Source organism: Schistocerca cancellata, chromosome 3 (assembly GCF_023864275.1).
Source record: "Schistocerca cancellata isolate TAMUIC-IGC-003103 chromosome 3, iqSchCanc2.1, whole genome shotgun sequence".
Lineage (NCBI taxonomy): Eukaryota > Metazoa > Arthropoda > Insecta > Orthoptera > Acrididae > Schistocerca > Schistocerca cancellata.
Window position 1 is genome coordinate 626,438,167 of NC_064628.1, and position 16,698 is coordinate 626,454,864.

The 16,698-nt window shown below is 39.7% G+C and overlaps 1 protein-coding gene across 1 annotated transcript in view; it reads left to right on the forward strand.

The window, feature by feature from the left end:
- Positions 1–16,698, forward strand: part of LOC126175549 (integrator complex subunit 5) — a 117,311-nt gene that overhangs the window by 55,896 nt on the left and 44,717 nt on the right. The window contains exons 6-9 of the mRNA XM_049922393.1: positions 1,390–1,482; positions 1,573–1,699; positions 13,772–13,996; positions 14,240–14,398. Coding sequence (XP_049778350.1) covers positions 1,390–1,482; positions 1,573–1,699; positions 13,772–13,996; positions 14,240–14,398 — 604 coding nt within the window. The remainder of the gene's footprint in view (positions 1–1,389; positions 1,483–1,572; positions 1,700–13,771; positions 13,997–14,239; positions 14,399–16,698) is intronic.

A 16,698-nucleotide genomic window follows, 5' to 3' on the forward strand; every position in this document is an offset into this window, starting at 1 on the left:
CATCCTTCATGAAATCCTCCCCACTCCACCAAGAGTGTCTTTCCGCCGTCCACCTAACCTTCGTAACCTCTTAGTTCATCCCTATGAAATCCCCAAACCACCTTCCCTACCCTCTGGCTCCTACCCTTGTAACCGCCCCCGGTGTAAAACCTGTCCCATGCACCCTCCCACCACCACCTACTCCAGTCCTGTAACCCGGAGGGTGTACACAATCAAAGGCAGAGCCACGTGTGAAAGCACCCACGTGATCTACCAACTGACCTGCCTACACTGTGATGCATTCTATGTGGGAGTGACCAGCAACAAACTGTCCATTCGCATGAATGGACACAGGCAGACAGTGTTTGTTGGTAATGAGGATCACCCTGTGGCTAAACATGCCTTGGTGCACGACCAGCACATCTTGGCGCAGTGTTACACCGTCCGGGTTATCTGGATACTTCCTACTAATACCAACCTATCCGAACTCCGGAGATGGGAACTTGCTCTTCAATATATCCTCTCTTCCCGTTATCCACCAGGCCAATCTCCGCTAATTTCAAGTTGCCGCCACTCATACCTCACCAGTCATTCAGCAACATCTTTGCCTCTGCACTTCTGCCTCGACTGACATCTCTGCCCAAACTCTTTGTCTTTAAATATGTCTGCTTGTGTCTGTATATGTGTGGATGGATATGTGTGTGTGTGCGAGTGTGTACCCGTCCTTTTTTCCCCCTAAGGTAAGTCTTTCCGCTCCCGGGACTGGAATGACTCCTTACCCTCTCCCTTAAAACCCACATCCTTTCGTCTTTCCCTCTCCTTCCCTCTTTCCTGATGAGGCAACAGTTTGTTGCGAAAGCTTGAATTTTGTGTGTATGTTTGTGTTCGTTTGTGTGTCTGTCGACCTGCCAGCACTTTCATTTGGTAAGTCACATCATCTTTGTTTTTAGATATATTTTTCCTTCGTGGAATGTTTCCTTCTATTATAACTATATATATATAGGGAAGGAGAAGGAAAGACAAAAGGATATGGGTTTTAAGGGAGAGGGTAAGGAGTCATTCCAATCCCGGGAGCGGAAAGACTTACCTTAGGGGGAAAAAAGGACAGGTGTACACTCGCACACACACACATATCCATCCATACATACAAGACACAAGCAGACATTTGTAAAGGCAAAGAGTTTGAGCAGAGATGTCAGCCCGGAAATTTTAACTGAAGAGAGTGATGGTTGGGTTTGAGAAAAGTGTTGCCAATTTTTTTTTTGTAAGTTTGTTGATCTCTCTCTCTCTCTCTCTCTCTCTCTCTCTCTCTTTCTCTCCTTCCCCCCCCCCCCCCCCCTCTCTCTCTCTCTCTCTTTATAATTACATTTCTATTGTTCTGAGCATGTATGTTTCTTGTCTATGTTACAGGCTCCAAAACTAAATTCTGTTGTTGGTATCCTTGGTCATCTGGCTGGCAGCCATTTTGCAGATATTCGAACTGCTCTTTTGGAGCTTTTTAAGGTACCTAGAAAATGATATGAAATATTAATATTTTCTTTTTTTAAATATTTATGCCATTTGTTCCTTCTGTTCATTTCCTTTTTATTTCAGTGGAGTTTGGAACCTGGAGGGGCAGATGAGGCCCCACAGAGAAATGCTACTGTGCCTTTCCTCGTTCAGCTGGCATCCCTATCTCCTGTTCTGCTCCGAGCTCTGACCACAGATGTTCTGCAGACATGTGAGTGCACTGTAACTATTTTTTTCAATTTTATGCAATTAAACTGGGCTCGTATTTGGGACGATGACAATTTAAACCTGCATGCGACCACCCGGATTTAGGTTTTCCGAGATTTCCCTAAATCGCTCTAGGGAAAAGCTGGGGTGCTTCCTTTGAAAGGGCACGGCTGATTTCCTTTCCTGTCCTTGCAACAACGTGAGCTTGTGATCTGTTGCTAATGGCCTTTATGCTGACAGGATGTTAAACCCTAATCTTCCTTCTTTCCTTTATTTCTAATTAAACATGAAGGCATAGAGACCAAAATCCACACACACACACACACACACACACACACACACACACTCTTTTTCCTGGTTATCATTATATTAGAATTTTTGAAAGCTTTGTGTGCTGTGGATAGTTGTTTTGTTTTAAAAACACAATATCAATGCAATGTTCAAACTTTCTGTATGCGTGGAAAATTTATAGATTTTAAGCATGTATTGCAACTGCAATTCTGCGCTATGCACGGTTCGATGTTCTGCATATACAACATTTTAAATGGACTTTATAAACAAGACAGAAGTAATGTCTATGATACACATTACCATTCCTTCAGGGATGACAAATGTTCTAACCCATTCATTGAAGATAATAGCCTTTTGGAAAGAAATTAGTTCAAATGGTTCAAATGGCTCTGAGCACTATGGGACTCAACTGCTGTGGTCATAAGTCCCCTAGAAGTTAGAACTACTTAAACCTAACTAACCTAAGGACATCACACACATCCATGCCCGAGGCAGGATTCGAACCTGCGACCGTAGCGGTCGTGCGGTTCCAGACTGTAGCGCCTTTAACCGCTCGGCCACTCTGGCCGGCAAAAGAAATTAGTATTCTGGCTACTTGAAAGATAGTATTCTAGTTACTTGGAAGAATGATTATAAATACTGGTGTAATTAGAGTTAGTATTCAATTTTATGCAGACATTGTGTCCAATAAAGAAAATTCTTGGTACACACTGGATAGAAAACAGAGATAGCTGCAGAAACTAATGACAGTGCACTCGATACACGCCATTCTACAGAACACACATTCTTTAGGGTAGACAATTATGGTTGAAGAAATTAATTTGCATGCCGTATGAAGTAAAGGAACAATGTCTGTGATACAAAGTTACATATTTAGTTTCAAATCAGGCACTTCATGTTTTGATGAAATGAGTTACAAATATGTACCAACAGAATTAGTTATTAGTTTGATATTTTATGAGAAGAATCAGCTGATAACTTGCAGACAGTCAACTCCCATTTGTCTTAAAGAGTTACAACAACAGAAATCTGCTTAGTCATAGTTACATCGAAATCTTTCCAACATAGAGATCTTCAGAGTCATAGTGCTTGTGGCGTCTCTAACAATTGTTGGTGTAACATGTTCTGCTGCCTTTTCTTTCACACCCAGTTTGGCAGATCTTCTTTCACACAGGGTCCATCTACAGTATTGAAAAGATGTCTTTTTTTTTCCAGGAACGATAAATGTATATTGTTTTTGCTCCTAGTGATCATCAACATGTGTGGTAAGATGGTTGCTATTTTCACTGATTTTGTAAAAAATAGTGCAGATTGCTTATAGTAATACATTACTAGTAGCTGGGTTTCTTAAAATTACATATCCTATACTGCCTACCTCAGAACATGCGTGCACAGCTGGTGTCCCATGGGCCAAATGCAATGTGGGATGGTTTCAGTCCGGCCCGTGGAAGAAAATTTATAGGAGAGAGAGTGAGGTGCTCGCATTGTATTTTGCCCAAAATGCTTTACAGATATTCTCATAATCAGTCATTAAAAATGTGAAGTGGAGTCAAATTAAAATCTAAGAGTGTGATTAAAAATTGACATTTTGTTCTGTAAGTTGGCAGTACTATTACCAATGATGTAAGAAATGCCCTACAGGTGGCATCATACTACAGACTAACAGTACCGGTTCAAAATGGTTACCCCACTTGCAACTTGCACCAAGGAAGAACAGTGTTCTGTCATACATTTTCTGATCAGTGAAGGTACAAAACCTATTGAAGTCCATCGGCTTGTGAAGGTCCAGTAAGTGATGCATATCTATCACTGCAGCAAGTGCGTGAGTGGAGTAGAAAGTTCAGAAATGACATGACTTCTCTGACAGATGCCCAGTACCCAGGTTAGGCACACTGTGTTGTGACACGAGTCTACTGCAGCAGTTGAAGCCATTGTGGTGGAAAATCACCTTTTGACGTTGAATCAAATAGCCACAAATCTGTACATTAGTCATTGCGTCATTCATGACGTGCTTAAGTTTCACAAAGTGGTTGCAAGATGGGTGCCACAGCAGCTCATTTCAGAACTGAAAGTGTGACCTGCTGGCATTTGTGAAGAACTTTTCCATCACTTTGAAGCAGAAAGTTATGGCTTCTTCACGAGAATTGTTACAATACCACAAACTTGACACAAAGAGAGTAAGCAAGCATTCCTCATTACCAAAAACCCAAGAAGCTTCGGATGCAGCCATCTGGAGGGAAAATTTTGGTGATGTTCTTTTGGGACTGAACGAAGCATTGTCTTGGAACACTACACAACTAGGAGGAACACCACAACCAGTGTATTGTATTCCAATATGTTAAAAAACCTGCAATAAGATAAAAGTGAAAGGAATTTCTGATAACAGATGTCATTCTTCAGCATGGCAGTGTTTGTACTCGTACGGCCAGTGCGACTCTTGCAACCATCGATGACCTACACGTTGATACTCTGCCACATCCACCATACTCATCAGACTTTGCGCTGAGTGGTTACCACATGTTGGATCACTCAGAGAGGCAATGGGAAGAAAGAAATTCTGTTCCGATGAAGAGTTGTAGTAAAAGTGCACGATGGAGAAATCTGTGCACTTTCTACGTGCTGGAGCAATTGTGTTGAACGACAGGAAAATCATGTCGAAAAATGATACACTTGTGTTCCACCTTTGTTCAGAAAAGAAATTGTAAAAAATATTTATTCGTTTGACTCCCCCTGTTATTTTTAGACAAATGTTTAGAAAATGTTTGCTAGCAATGCTTGTGGATATTAACATACTATACTTTAAACTCTTGAATGACCTGCATGTGGCCAATAATTACCAAGTTATTCATAATTGCTTGTCAACTGAGATTGCCTATCTCATTGCCATATTATATTTTTCTGTTCTTTATATCAACCTTAGAAAAATAATTCTTGTCCATTGTGGGCATATTAAAACACTGCAACTGTTGAATTTGGAAGAAATTTATAATGAATTAGCTGCAGCCAGTTGCTTTTATAGGCATTTATTTTTCCATGATTGCATTTCAGGGTGCCTGGTATGTTTACATTTATTTTCACATTGTGAATATTGTTTCTTTATAAAGTCACTGCAGAATTTTGAACAGAAGTTTTTAAGACAGCTATTGTAAAATGTTACAATTAAAGAAACAAGTTTCATAATGTGGAAATAGTAAACATCTGAAGATGGGGTTAATATAAAATGAATGTACTCTAAAAAATTCATCTCTTGAGGCACCATATTTTGGCATGCCGTGTCGGGTGCCATTCATATCAGTGCATTACCCCATAAACTTTAATGTCCTGGATGCTGTACTTTTGACTTTATGCTGCAGTCATGTCAAGTGACAAGGCAGCCTGTGAACCTATCAAAGTATGTGAATCAGACTTGCAGGTCACCAAAGGTTGCCCATGCCTGCTCCAGAAGACAATTTCAACTTAAATTTACAAAGAACAACTTTTCAAAGCTATTGAGACATAGTGTGGTTGTACAGTGATTGTGTATCAGAAAGTGGTTTCAAACAAGTTTTCTCTCTGTGTACAGGCCAGATGATGCGAGGTTCCGATAGTTCTTACCATGATATCGGGTGGCAAAGTAAAATGTGATTGGGAGCTAAGACGTCCTTCAGTCTTGCTCACCTTATCATGTCCACACGCTCACCAGTATCTTCTGATTGCACTTCGTTTCTGAGAGTGCTATAGTTACTTCAGGAAGTTAAGAGTAAGATCCCATATCCAAATCCTGAAATAAATTTGATGCTTCTCATAAACAGCACATTGTATATTGTGCTGTTGGTTACAGTGACCACACATTACAAAGTTTCTTCATTATTTGGAACATCATATTTACATTGATAAGGACCGTGTCCAAAAATGTTCTGTCTTACTAAACAGATTCCAATTGAGCAAGTATATAACAAGTTTTCTCTTGCCCTGTGACATTTCATGCATTGCCACGGTCTCTTTTTCTCTGTGGCTCACATCAAACCTCCAAGAAACAGAATAAACTGCCCATCCAGCAGGTACTGTGAATGTTGTATGATGTTTATCATCATCCCGGGTTGCATATATGCTGCATCCATTCATTTCATAATACATGTGCATAAATAAAACATACATACAAACAGGTTGTACTAATTTATTACAGAAATAAACATTTTATAGTGGCAATCATCATTCATTGGTTTAGAAAATTCTTGTGTAACACATCACTTCACCAAAGTGATATCTTAAACATCAGACATGTGTAAATAAATTCCCTGCCAGCAGAAAAGGTAAATTGTTGTGCTGCAGATCATTGGCACTAAAAATGAAGAGATTGACTTTCATCACATATCTATTCAATTTTCCTCACAGTAAGCTTCTTCTTCTCCCTCTTCCTCTTTTTCCTCCTCTTCTTCTTGCTGGTGAGACAGAATCGTGCCACACACAAGGCACGAGACCACATGTAAGGGGGGTGATGTTCACCGTAGCTCTAGTATTCTGTATAAAGGCACGTTCCCTCCCAGAGTATTGAAAATGGTGAGCTCCGCAGAGGGCTTAGCCATCATTGCCTGTGTACGGTTTTGGTAAGTCTGGGTTTCATGAGTTGGAGATTGGTGAACACCACCAGCTTTTGTAACTGTAAGCTCTGAGAATGCTTCACCAATCCCTGTGCAGCATAGTGATGAAACATTGTGTGTCAAAGGGAGCAAGGATCCTGGTTTAACCACACTGCCCTTACTGCGTGCTGGTGAGGTGCGCTGCTGTTGAAGGGGAACAGTCAGCAGGCAACTCAGTTGTGTGAGGCTTATTGTGGCTGCTCTTGGTGTTGTTATTAATCACCTTTATCTCTATAGACTATCTTGTAACACTGTCCCAGTATCTGGGGGCTAAACATGATGAATAACCTGATGAATGGGGGATAAAGGTGATGACTAACATGATGAATCATAACCCTGGGTACCAACTCAGTAGAGCCTGGACTCCTGCACTGGAGTTGCTGAAAACACAATGGGTGTAGCACCAGAGGTCCACAAAAAGAATAACTGAGATTGTGGACATGGGAAATGAATCCCAGGTAGAGCACTAGGCACATCAGGCTGAAGAAGGAATGTCACAGGGTGCTTCTTGTGGGAGCGGACCGAAAACGGAATGCCAGCATGCAGATGGGTGCATAGGATTGAAGATGTAACACTAGCACTCAGGCTGGTGCACTGGAATGAAGAGGGAATATGTAAGAACATCTGTAGTTGGGAGTGGACCATAGAGGGAAGACCTGCAACCACAGCGGACTGAAAATGGAATTCCAGCACACAGACAGGTGCTCAAGGCCAAAGATGAAATGCCCAAGGATGCTGCTAACGGACGATGGTGGGGGAAAAGTATAGGTATAAAATACTGGACTTGGTTCAATTGACAAGCAGTCTGAGGTAGCACCAGATGAAGGTGCTAAGTCATGGTGTTGAACTATTGTGCAAGAAAGATGCTGACATCTGGCAGAATACCCGAGACCTCAAGATGTAGCAAAGGTGTTGTGTCATACAGAGATATTACAGATATTCCCAAAGAAGATGAGTGGGTTCAAGAAGGTGGGATTAATGCGCAAAATATGATGAGAGGGGTAGATGGCAAATTGGTGAAAACGGATGTCTTTATTCTTACATTCAGTAGCATAACACTTCCAGAGCATATGAAGGCAGGATTAATTCGCTTAAACATGAAGCCTTACGTACACTACCCATAGTGCTGTTTTAAATGTGAACACACCATTCTTGCAGGTAAGGGAGAAGCCACTTGTGGCAAATGTGGTAAGGCCACCCACAATGGAGTCATTTGTTCATCACTTCAGAAATGTGTTAATTGTTCGGGGTATCACCCTGTCTGGAATAGAGACTGCAGTGTCTACCTTGGAGAAAGGAAGTATAGGAGCTAAAAACAACTAAATGTTTTTCATTTTTTTTCAGCCATCAAAAAGCATATTCAGAAGGCTGATGCCTCTACACTAACAGGTATTAATAGTGCCAGAACTGAAATCTGTGTTTGTAAGTGTAATTGCAAAGATGCTGTTATTACAAAACATATAGCTCCCTGTAGAAAGTCCTAAAAGCCCACAGTTGCTGACATTGTAGAGCTTTCAGCACCTCGACAGGCAGATTCAGTAAACAGACCAGCACTGCCACTGCCATTGCAACGAACACTCCTATAAAGTCTCCTCTGACAAAAAAAACCCGAAAGGGAAGTGCAAATCACAGAAGACAGGTTGTAAACAGTCAGACCATCCATTTCCCATTCTGTCTGACAGTTCTAATGATTCCACTTCGGAGACTGTGGAATACAAAGTCTGTCTGTGGCAAACCTTTAACCCCTTAATACAGCGTGGAGAGATTCCAAGTTTTGCGTGGCACCTTTGTGTTTTATACGTGGTGCTGTAGACAACATTGCTGTGATGTATTTAAACTACTTCTTTAGGTATCAAAATTGATTGCCTTCATATGCTTTTTGCTTATTTAGCATTTTGATTGTATTCTGATATTTCAAAAAATTACTGTTTTCGTTGAAGTTCTTCCTGGTGTTAGAGATGGCCCTATTCAGAAAAGGAAGGAAATAAATGAATGTGAAATACTTTCAGGGGTTTCTGACTATGATTATTCAGATGTTACCACTGAGAATGAAGATCTTGATGACTGTGTGAATGAATGTTTTTATGATTCTGGGTAGGGTACCAATAAAACAATGGCATCTTTAGACCTGAAAGACACGGAAGGTGACAGTGCTTTAAATTGGTTTCAGCAATAATGATAAAGGTGATTCTGTTCTTGAGAATAATTCGTTTTGTAATAAAGTTAGCCCTCTCGAGACGGCACTCCTCTTCTCTGGAGCACTCGCCTACCAACAATTGCAGCTGAATTTCATGTGAACCAAAGACTCACTACATGCTGTTGATAGCTAACACTACAAGAAGCAGGAGAATCTGAGACTCTCAAAGGTCTTATAGAACAACATGAGTGAGTCTCAGGTGCCATCTCAAATGTGTTAAGTAAACTTCCAGCCCATACAGAATCTCCACCCCGGCACGGGGACAGGTTGAAAGAGAAATTTTTTCAGATAATATGACTCCCATGCTATAGTGGAAAATCAATGGGTTCAGGACATGTTTGGAGGAACTGAAACTCCTAGTGCAGAAAGTCTTCTGTCCTTGTGTTTACAAGAAGCACCCCTATGCTATAGGGCTGTACCCACCACTGTAAGGATCACATAACAGGGGGAAGGGCCAAAAGTGGGGCAGGGAGTGGGAAACTGTGTTATAAATAACACACACCACTCCTCTGCTCTGTCCCTGATTACTGACCTACCAGCAGTTGAAGCTGAAATTTATGTGGTCCAGAGACTCACTACATGCTGTCTGTAGCTAACACCACAAGAAGCAGGAGAATCTGAGACTCTCACAGATCTCATAGAACAACACCCATGATCATTTCTACAACTGGGACATTTCAGTGCCCGTAATGTATATGGGGCTCAAATCTACTTGTCCTAGAGGTTGGGTATTAGGGACCCTCATGTCTTGGTTGCTGTGGATCCTCAACGTAGGCCAGTCCATTTATTTCAACACTGATACTGGGTCATCCTCAGCCATATACCCGGCAAGCATCAGGAATTTACCCATATTTTCAGCTCGGCGCAGTTGGCAGTAAAATTGGATGCCTTTAGGGAACATTGGAACCATTTGGAACGGCACCTCATCAGTAATTGTTTTCTGCTTCACTGAGTCAAGATGAAAAACAATGTAAATGATGATGACTCAAAAACTGATCGCTCTGGAATTGTACGAGTGATAACTTTTGCATCTCTAATGAACTGAGTGCGCTTTCAGCAGAAGAATTTGACAAATGGTTCAATATTGACAGAAATTTGGCTGACAAAGAAGGGTTGACTGACAATGTGAAGTTAAGAAGTATTTTCAACCTCCACCACCAGAAACTGAGTGTGATGAAGAAGAAGCACATAAAGCTCACACCCTTGGGGTGAGTCTTCAAAAGCCTTAAATATGTACAAAACATTGTTTGTCAAAAAAAAAAAAAAAAAAAAAAAAACCAGCTCAATTTGGCTTAGTAGCATTTCTGTAATGTTCCAGAGGACTCAAAAGAAAATTTCAGTCAAACCTTGAGTGGTTGATATTGGTTGGACGTATTCCATGCCCTTGAGAATGTCAGTTATCTGTGCTATTCCTAAAGATAATGATTCCAATTAAACTGCGCCAAAATGTAGGTATCAAATTTTATTAGGTACGTTCTTCTTGATTTTTCAAACCAGTTCTGGTAATTTTATGACATAACTGGTGTACAAAAACTTATCTATGTATAATGAACATTTTTAAAACTTTGAGCTGTAAACTGATTTAATAATGTAGTGCAGGTTCAACTTTTCATTCAGTTACGTTTATACAGGGAAGTAATATGTACTTTTAATTTTTTTACTGTAATCTTGCCTGTTGTGTTTAATAAATAACAGGTACTTATTTTTGCACATTAAAACCATAAGTTTTACTTGTAGGATTATCCATTTTATTTCTTAAACAGAAAGTTTTTAAAAATGACCTAGATAATCGGGCATACTAGATAATCTGGCATTGACAAATCCCCAAGCTTGCTGGATTATCAAGGTCCTACTATATATCTCTTTCTGCTCTCCACCCTCACATATTGTGCTCAGTGGAAATTTACTGTTGACTTTCATTCAGGTGACCAGTACCCCCTCTGGATCCATCTGCCAAATGGAGCAGTGTGCATAAGAATGCTCCCAAGATGGATGGTCAGCATACACAACACTAGCCAAGCAATGGAAGTGAAATGACCATTTATTGTGAAGAGTTCAGGCATGACACTGAATGCTCCGATTGGAGGAAACCAGTTCTGTTGCACGAAGTGTCAACTAACAAGGAATTTTACTTTTAGTTGGATTTCCTTTGATTCAGTTCACAAGTTTTGAAGCACACTGTATTGGATTTGATCATGACCAGGTGCAGTACTCGTGAGCTTCAGATGTCGTCAATCCATCTCCCATACAGAAAAAGGACAGTGGTATGACACAGAATTGTTAGATCTTAAGTCCAAGTCAACCCAGCATACACTGTTCATCCAGGTGGTTGGTTTTGAACACCAAGGCAGCTTCTAGGAATTGCAGAACCACATAACAAGTGTCATCCACCGTGACACTGTCATATCCACCTCAAAGTCCTCAGGTGATCTTAGAAGGTAGCCTGTGTCGTACTGGACTGCTGAGTGCTTCCCAGTGAGCCCAGTCAGGCATACAAGAAGATCACGAGTACTGCACCTGGTCATGATCAAATCCAATACAGTGTGCTTCAGAACTTGTGAACTGAATCAAAGGAAATCCAACTAAAAGTAATATTCCTTGTCAGTTGACACTTCGTGCATCAGAGCTGGTTTCCCCCAATCGGAGCATTCAGTGTCATGCTTGGCTGGTGTTGTGTATGAAACATGAGTATTTGTTGTCACCATTGTGTGTGTGTGTGTGTGTGTGTGTGTGTGTGTGTGTGTGTTTGTTTGTTTGTTTGTTTGTTTGTTTTTGGTGCGGCAGACCCAAACACATAAGAAAGAAAGCTGGACAATGAATTGCATTTAAAGGACAATTGCGACAACTTGTGTGCAATGTGCAAGAACTCAGTGAAAGTGAAATGGAAGATGGGGAACCACTCTTACCACTTTCCAGAGTAGTCTTGTGATCTGCAGCCATGTTTAAGGTTAATGAAATGACCATACTTCGTATTGGTAAAGAAAAATACAGGAAGGAAGGAGGGAAGCAACACAGAACCCATTTGTCTTCATATGCAGTACAAAAATAGAAGTATTCAGAAATATATAACAAATCTGGATCATTTCATACAAGATGCAATTCGGCATCACCTATACAGTTATTATCATCACAGAGGTTTGCCTGGATTAGATAAGCTGCATACAGCATTGCATGAGGCCAAAAATTTTGAAGGCAGCAAATCGTTTTTGTGATTGATTCTGCAGAGTCTCTGTTTTAAATACAAAAATATCTCAGGCCGCAAAATGTTGATCGAATGAACAAATATAACCACATGGCCATGCAGAATTCTTCCTGAAGTAAAAGACATTAATTTCGTGGACATTATTTCTATTGACAAAATATGGGTTAATACTAGTCATACTGTTACGAGAGGTTGGACTGGCAGCAAAGGAGAAGGTATGGCACTCCCTGCTGGCAGAGGTGGTAGAATTATCATTTTGCATGCTGGTACCTACCATGGCTTTAATCCCAGCTGACAACTGCTTTTCAAAGTCAAAGGAAATGTCGGAGTACCCTGCAGAAATGAATTGTGAAACTTTTTAAATTTTGAAAATACTTTGTTACCAAGAGTAGTAACTTCTTGGGTAATTATTCTCAACAACACTTTGTACCATTCAGTTTTAAAGGATAAGGCTCCAACCCTGTTCTCTCGAAAGGATTATTCACTGGTTCTGACAACATGAAGTTATTGTGGATGATAAACTAAAAAAATAGGATTATTAGAACACATGTTATTTCATACACCACAATTCCGGACATTGTTACCAGTGAGGTAACTTATAAATATGGACGTAGTCATAACACTATACCACCTTATCACTCCCACTTTTTCAATGCAGTTGAAATTATCTCCCTCCCTCCCCCCCCCCCCCCCCCCCCCACACACACACACACACACACCTGCCTCCTCTATCTGTCTACCTCTTGTATACAGGTGAACAGATACGTTACTCGCAAAAATAAATAGTTTACTCATTGTTGTGCAGCCACTGATTCATCTGTTGAAAGGCGTGCCTCACCTCACGCTATTTCACTACCCTCTCCCCGCCCCATGCGTCCTTCCATACCCCCTCCCGACCTTCACTTGCGCTGGCAACTGCCCTCAATAATCAACAGTCAATCTCACTGCGGCCATGGGTGTGAGCATTTGGATGGCTGTGATTTTGTGTGTGTGTGTGTGTGTGTGTGTGTGTGTGTGTGTGTGTGTGTGTCCTTTTGTTAGAGGAAGGGCCAGAGCTCGAAACCGAGTGTAAATACTGTATCAAAATTTTTCTATACACCACACACCAATCAGCTTTAGGTAAGTGGCAGCCTTCCCTTTACTTTACATACAATTCCAGCCAGGAATTTTCATTGTTGGTGTTTTATTGAACTGCTATACAATAGAATGACTTTTAATGGTGTTGCACCCCTACTATGAAGTTTATTAAAATACTTCATTTTTAAGACATCACTTGAAGATAATTCTTGAATTATCTTGAACTTCACTGTATTACACACAAGGCATTTGATATGCTCTAGAAGGATATTGAATTCATATGTGTGTTTCTGACTGTCCCCTTTTTGTACATATTTTCAACCCTTTAAGTATTTCTAGTGTTGTTTTAGTCTTAATATTATAACAGTCCTTTGAATTATCTTTTTGAGAAAAGAGAAATATTATCACTGATAACAAACATTATGGAATAAGTGTTGTGAGATAGTTATCTACAGATATCAGTTGTCATCCATATTTTTGTCATATTGCACATAAATTGTGGTTCTACACTTTCTGTTTGATATCAAAAATAAATTTATCGTCAAATTATAATAGTGTTTTGTTTGCTAGGCAGTTGTTATTTGTAATTCTCTTATCTCTAGTGCAAATGCCATAAAATAGATGTTATACATTTTGTCTTCGTTGAGAAAATTGTATAAGAATATATTATGTTTATACGTTATATAACAGTGACTCCAGCCATGCTGCCGCAGTTGGCAATGCTGGCCCCTGACTGGTGCAACTATTTTGGGAGCCGTGAGGCCCTGGAAGACCTGGTGATACATCTGTCATTACGCTGTGAGAAAGGAGGCACACAGATACTTAAACTGTTATTGGATGCTGCCTCACCAGAAGTGAAACCTGAGAACATAGAGCAAAGTAGAACAGTGCAAAAATGTAGCAGGGACCTTTTAGGTAAATAAATCAAAGCAAGATTATCTTTGTGCTCTCTCTCTCTCTCTCTCTCTCTCTCTCTCTCTCTCTCTCTCTCTGTACCAGTTAACACAGAAAAATCTCAAAGTTTTGTTCTTTTGTCCCATCATCACAATCTTCTGCAGTTGTAATATATTTTATAAGCATAAGAATACTACTACTCAATTACAAAAAATAAGGAAAGGAATTCTCATCTGATGGATAGATTTGTTTTGTATGTTTCAGAGTTACTATTGCGTGAGATAGACATACAGCTACGAAGCACGGAGCCGGGTAACTGCACTATTGAGTTGTTGGAGTCTCTCAGGAAAGATTTGTCAATGATTAAACCATTACTTCTTAGTAGAGACATGCTTCGTATGCAGACTGCTGTGAGGCTTTTAGGTAATAATCGTATAAACTTTGTTATTGCTGTGCTTAGCTCATTGAGGTAATGATTGATTGTTAATGCCTGTGCAAAGGAGTGTGCTGATAGATCTTCGATTTCATAAAGAAAGTGACAAATATGAAAGAATAGCAGAAATAAGAAAAGGTTATATGCTTAGGGTATAGTTTTGAAATACAGATTAAACATTACAGAATGGCTAATTGTAATGTCACATTAGTGTTACTATGTATCATAATTTATGTGTAACTCTCTGCAGCCAAATGTATGGTGTGTTGCATAGAGCATGTAGTGTACCAGAATGATTTGCCCCTCGCTCTGTTCCTATTTCGTTGGTTAATGGTTTACAGAGTAAGTGTTGGTACCCTCCACATGAGCCTGATTTTTTTCTGATTTTACCTTAGTTTTCATTATGTGAATTGTACATAGTGGGAAGTAGTGTGTTTCTTGGTTAGTTTCAGAATGTAGGAGCTGGAATTTTGACGGTAAGACACTCTGTTATGCTATGCCTCTTTTACTGTCTCCCTATGGTGTTTCTAGAGCATTTGCGAGATGCTCTCAAGCTGACTAAACAAATCCATGACAAATCACACTTATCTTTGTATCATCTTCGCCCTTTTAATTCACCTATTACATGAAAAGTACCCCAGTTTGAGCAGATAAAGCAAATTGGAAACTAAAAATATAATGTTGTACCTGTTTGAATAAATATCAGTGCCATTCATCTATAAAACTTCATATGCAGCCACTAGTGCCATCTGAAGGTCAATATACTAGCCTTACTGTGTTGTCACTGTGAAAACAGTACAACTGAGAGTGTTGCTGTGTTCGGTTGTGAAGGACCTATACTAATGGCAGACCTGAGTAGGTGGAAGCTAGATGAGTCTTTCGAACACCGTTAAGTTGTTGTATAAAAAGGCATGCTGAATTCATGTGCTGGAAAACGAAGATGCAATTGAGGTGAAGCTGGGCCTTTTTCATGCATCTTATGTGATACCATAATACAATAATACTGTAGAGTATTAACAGAAATACATGCAGACATATTGGAGAGGAATACTCGAAATTTAAAATTGTCTTAGCCACAGTGTTTATTGATTGTGTGTCCTAGACAATTTGAAATTCAGAGTACATCATGGCTGCTATATCTCACTGCATTTTTGCAGATCATTAATGGAGAGTAACAGAGACAGTGTATTGGACAGTGGAGAAGAAAAGGAGGACATGAAAGATCTAACAGTTCTGAAATATTATATCCAGCATCTGAAGGAACTACCAGTCAGATGAATATGCACTTTCACCCCCAAAATATAATGAACAAATTTGCTCTGGAGAATTTATGATCAAATGTTGGAAACATATTTATGAGGATTATTATAACCACATTTACAATTCGTACAAGAAACAAATGATCTCTGATAACTGCATTAATTCGAAGTCCAAATTAAAGGTAATTTGAGATTTTGTTACAAGTAAAAGGCAAACCTTATATCCATTCAGGAGAAACAAAAGATCTGAACTGAAGGATTTAAAAGAGTTTGTAAGAGTGCTTTTTGGCTGCATTAGATACAGTAGATCAGTAATCCATTATTGACACATTTGCGCCTGGGTTCTGTAAGCTACGAGAGCAGTTGCTCTGGACAGTATTAATGCATTTTGTCCGTGTCTTCAAAGAAGAGTATATCATTTCGTCCAAGTTTATCACTGTGGTCATAGCTTACAAAGGGATTGAGAAAGACAATGTTATTATGCTTACAGTACAAATGTTAGTGCTAAACATGAGTATGTTCATTAATGTTGAAAACATAAGTAAGAAATGTGTATAGAGTGGTAACAGAGCCAAATTTTTCTGAACTTTCCTGTTCTTCAATACATCACCTAGGGGAGAGAAATCAACACCTGGAGTTGTGCAGTTTGTTCATATGTCCACACACAGATATACAATAGATGTGGCTTTGTTCAATGCTGGCAGATTACAAAGAAATTAGCAGCAATGTGTCCACAGAACATCACTGTTGGAGCTAGTAAAATTATAAAAACAGCTAGAGTACAAAAATGCATTTTACATTTGATATTTTTGTGAACATGTTGGTAAGTGGGGGCTCTTATTATGTGATTCTTGATCAGGACACAAAATAATGTTTTTCATTGAGGATGTTATGTTAAATTGTCATCAAAGACAACCAAAAATTTCCAGTCTTGAGATGTGTGTATATTTGACGGTACAAACTCAGCGGGAGAATTCTTGTTGATTATGTAAAATTGCAAACTGATGAATTACAGGTGTTGTCACAGGATA